General features: G+C 39.4%; 1 protein-coding gene across 1 annotated transcript in view; it reads left to right on the top strand.

The window, feature by feature from the left end:
- lypla2 (lysophospholipase II) overlaps nucleotides 1–4,148 on the top strand; it is a 12,618-nt gene that overhangs the window by 1,791 nt on the left and 6,679 nt on the right. Inside the window, exons 2-5 of the mRNA XM_015399864.1 lie at nucleotides 1,012–1,024; nucleotides 1,347–1,412; nucleotides 1,496–1,543; nucleotides 1,702–1,772. Coding sequence (XP_015255350.1) covers nucleotides 1,012–1,024; nucleotides 1,347–1,412; nucleotides 1,496–1,543; nucleotides 1,702–1,772 — 198 coding nt within the window. The remainder of the gene's footprint in view (nucleotides 1–1,011; nucleotides 1,025–1,346; nucleotides 1,413–1,495; nucleotides 1,544–1,701; nucleotides 1,773–4,148) is intronic.

Here is a 4,148-nt window from a genome sequence, read left to right as displayed (position 1 = left end):
TAACTAGAAGCTTTATCAAAAAGGAAAGTTTTAAGCCTAGCCTTAAAAGTAGACAGGGTGTCTGCCTCACGGACTAAAACTGGTAGTTGGTTACAATAGTTAGGAGAACAACTGGCCCATGTAATGTTAACCTATAATTTAAAGGAACTTTAGACGGAAGTTTCTATCAGCATGAAAATATCAGAGATTTTAGATCTAATATTGGTTTGTTGGCTAATATCGGACCATGATCTGATGTTCAGATCAGATCAGAACACCCGTTCTGTGAAGCCACTTCTTTCATACTTAATTATTTAGTTGTAAAAACAAGATAGAGACATTTTTCTTTCCATCATTTTGTAACAAAAGTTTTTATTATTAGTTATTTTATTAACAAAAAACAAACAAAAAAACATATGTAGAAGCATAACTGCAAGGAAAAGAAAACGGATAACCCCTCTTTTTCCTATGTATCATATAGGATGTTATGAGTTCAGAACCTGGTAGATCTCTGCTCACAGGAAAAAATCAAAATCTAGAAAAGTCATTTATTCTTAAAATAAGTTCCTTTTTTCTAGGATTGAGGAGGTGAAACCGACATTTAACCAATGGAACAAGACAATTTACACTTAAAATAAGAAAAAACAATTACATTATCTTATTTTAAAGTGCATATTATCTAATAATCTTAGTTTGAGAGCAAAAATACTAATTTACCTGCTCAAATTAAGGTTTTTCCAGTGCTGCCTCTGTATAAATGAGGCATTGATCATTGGTGATGTGATTCCCTTTATGAAAGCAGGATTCCTGGATGGGGAGACATAAGCAATGACCTCAGAGAGGAGGATTATTAGAAGAGAAATGTCCCTGAACGCTTCTAAAACCTGAGATAAACTCAGCGGATTTAAACGTTTTTAGACATCTGCACCATATTAGAACCGTCTTTCATTTCCTGTTACTTTTTTCTGATTTTCCCAGCATTTTAATGTGTTTTATTTTTAAATTGCAGGCGCATGTACAACACTTTAAGAGTAGAAGAAACAGGGTTTCACTTCTTGTTGCTTCTTGGTTTATTTTTTAATAAAATAAGCATGAATTTATGTCTTTATAGAAAAGCAAACTGAATTGGATATTAGAAAGCATTTAATGTTTACCTCCAATCCATTTGCTTAATGTCTGTTAAAACAGACGCTTTTAGGATTATTTTGACTGAAACTGCCTGAAACATTTAGTAATCACTAGAATCAGCCGAACCTTGGTCTAAATGTAAAATTAAAAGATATTTCTTATCCTCTAAGTTTTTTATTAGGTTGATTTATGTTTATTTCTGGCTGAGAAACTAACAGCTCCTCCCCGTTTTCCTTCAGGCACGGCTGGGCCGAGACGCTGACGGGGATCCGGCTGCCTCACGTCAAGTTTATCTGCCCTCATGCGTAAGTCTGCTGCCATAGACCCTACCTCCCCTAAAGCTAAGGTCCAGACCTGCTTTAATTCCCCTTTAATTCCCCTCCTGCAGGCCCAGAATCCCCGTCACTCTCAACATGAAGTCCATGATGCCGGCGTGGTGAGTTTCCCTGATGGGGATGCTGCCTCTCGGCTCATCACCGGCTGCCTTTGATTCCCTGAGAAACACAAAAGGCCCCCGTGTCGCCCTTTACAATAGTACGATTGTGTCAGTGAGCTGTTGTTGTGGTTTTGACTCCAGCCTTTGTACGTGTGCAGGTTTGACCTCATGGGTCTGAGCCCCGACGCTCCGGAGGACGAATCTGGAATCAAGAGGGCTGCAGAAAGCAGTGAGTGTTGAACCTAAAACCATAGCAGGTTTTAGGTTTGTTTCTGGAAACTGCTGCTTCTCACAGTCTGAACTCTTACTTAAGTTTCTAATTATAGCACACATTTCTCTCTGGAGAAAAAGGACCCAGATTCAACAATGGAGTTGACCTAAATAGCTTGCGCTTTCCTCCACTGAGATGGTCTTCTCTAATTCAGCATCTGCTGCTTGGGAAATTTTGAACATTTGAGCAAAGTTTCTAGGTTTCTAGGTCATTTTTAAAAAGCGTGCGCCCATACGCATTGCTAGCTTAAAGCCCGGTTTGTCTTTAGTTACTTTAGTTGCATTAAAAACAAACAAAGATTCTGATTGGCCGGCTGCTGGAGTTAAATCAGTGGAGCTTTCAGCACCAAAACACTGCTGGAATAATTATAGTAGAATAATGTTATTTCCATGGTTACAAGTTGTTGTGTATAATTTGTTGAAACTCTTTTGATGATGTTAGAGGATAAATGTTTTAAAGGAAGTCACCTGTATGGAGTTCCGCAGTCATTTCCTCTTTATTTGACTTGTTTTGATTGTTTAGATCAGAAACTGGGAGCTCATGTTCTTCCTTATCAGCGCTGAAACTCCTTGATTTTATCCAAACAGAAACTTTATGCTACGATAGAAAACAAAGTAAAAGAGGTGTGGCATTCTGATTGGCTGTTGATCTTCTGAGCCCGCCTCCAGCTCCTGACCGAACTGGTTCTGCTGAAGGTTGGAACCTGGGTGAAACCAGTTTGGCTACGTTTACACTGTAGCCTGAAGTGATCAAATCCGATTTTTTTTGCCCGTATGCGACCTGGATCTGATCTTTTCATGGCCGTCTGAACAACACAGATCCGATTTTTTCCAATCCGACCCAGACCACTTGGCTATGTGGTCCTGAATCCGATACGAATCGGATCTTTTCAAATGCGACCGGTGTGTGAATCCGACCTGACCGTCATTAATACCCGACAAAGGTCACTATTCTGCGTCTTGGAAAACAATAACCATGGCAGACGATAATGTGGAGAGCAGTATTTATGTTCAAACGTATTGAAAAGATCGAGTTTTTTATGGTTGGAAAAGACCGCTAGCTGCGCTCCGGCACTTTCATCCATGTTTACTTCCGGAAAAAAATAGCACGCTGTTCTGTGACGCCATCGCGTCCACTACTTCGCATGCGGGACACTTGCGTTTTATGGCTTCAGTTCACACAGGAGATCACATACAAGTCGCATATATTTGGAAATATGAACGGCAACGTAAAAAAAACGTGTTTTTCACAAAAATCTGAATTGAGCATCAAGGCCTGCAGTGTGAACGTAGTCTTTGACGGAGTCGCACATGTCAATCTGATGCTCTGGAACCAGTTTAGCACGGCAACCTCTCTGTGATGAACTGATGAGGCATTAAATGAGTTTATTACATCCAAAAATGAGCAGAATAAAAAAAAAACTGACAGAAAAATAGAGATCCAATAAAAAGCTGAAAAAAAATTATTCATTTAGGTCAGGGGTGGGCAATTCCAGTTCCTGAGGGCCGGTATCCTGCAACTTTTAGATGTGCCTTTGGTTGGACACACCTGAATCAAGTAACTAGATGATTGAGAGGACTCTGGAGGAACTAACTGCATGCTGAGGAGGTAACACAGCCATTTGATTCAGGTGTGTTGGACCAGTGATGGATTTAAAAGTTGCAGGATACCGGCCCTCAGGAACTGGAATTGCTCACCCCTGATTTAGGTGTTTGGGGCATGCTAAAATGGATCAGATGGTCTTATTAACCCGGTTCTGGTATTGCATTTGATGTTCAACATCATTTTCTTGCTCAATCACCCGTTTGTTTAACCTGTTTAAGCGTTTCTTTCCCAGACAGAGCCACCTGTGGAGCTCGTTTATTGCTATCTTTCCTAAAATAGAAAGCATTTATAGATCACTGCTTCTATGCTCCTTTTCTATGTCTACTTTTCTTTTTATAAACACAAAGTCTGCCTTTTTTTTCCCTCTCCATGTCAGAAATCTTTCGTTACGATTCACAAACTTTTGGTTTTGATTCCGCTGTAGAGTTTTCATTGCTGAGAACATAAAGATCCTGGTTTGGGTCTAAATACCACAACATAAAGACCGTTTTTTTTTATCTGCGCAAATAAAAGCTTACTTTTTAAAAATAACTTTTTCTCTTTGTGAGGAAAAAATGAGTCTTATGAATATATATATAAAAAAAGTTTTAGACAAAAAAATATTTGACATAAAAAAAAATGTCATTAGAATTACAAAATGTTTGACCTCAATCAGTCAGAGGGCGTCACTTCTTTTGGCCCTCATGTCCCTCCGTCGCCGGACTAAACTCGCCCCCACTTCCTCGCCGC

The sequence above is a fragment of the Cyprinodon variegatus genome, unplaced genomic scaffold (assembly GCF_000732505.1).
Source record: "Cyprinodon variegatus isolate N-32 unplaced genomic scaffold, C_variegatus-1.0 Scaffold1053, whole genome shotgun sequence".
NCBI lineage: Eukaryota > Metazoa > Chordata > Actinopteri > Cyprinodontiformes > Cyprinodontidae > Cyprinodon > Cyprinodon variegatus.
This window is presented reverse-complemented; position numbering and strand designations above follow the sequence as displayed.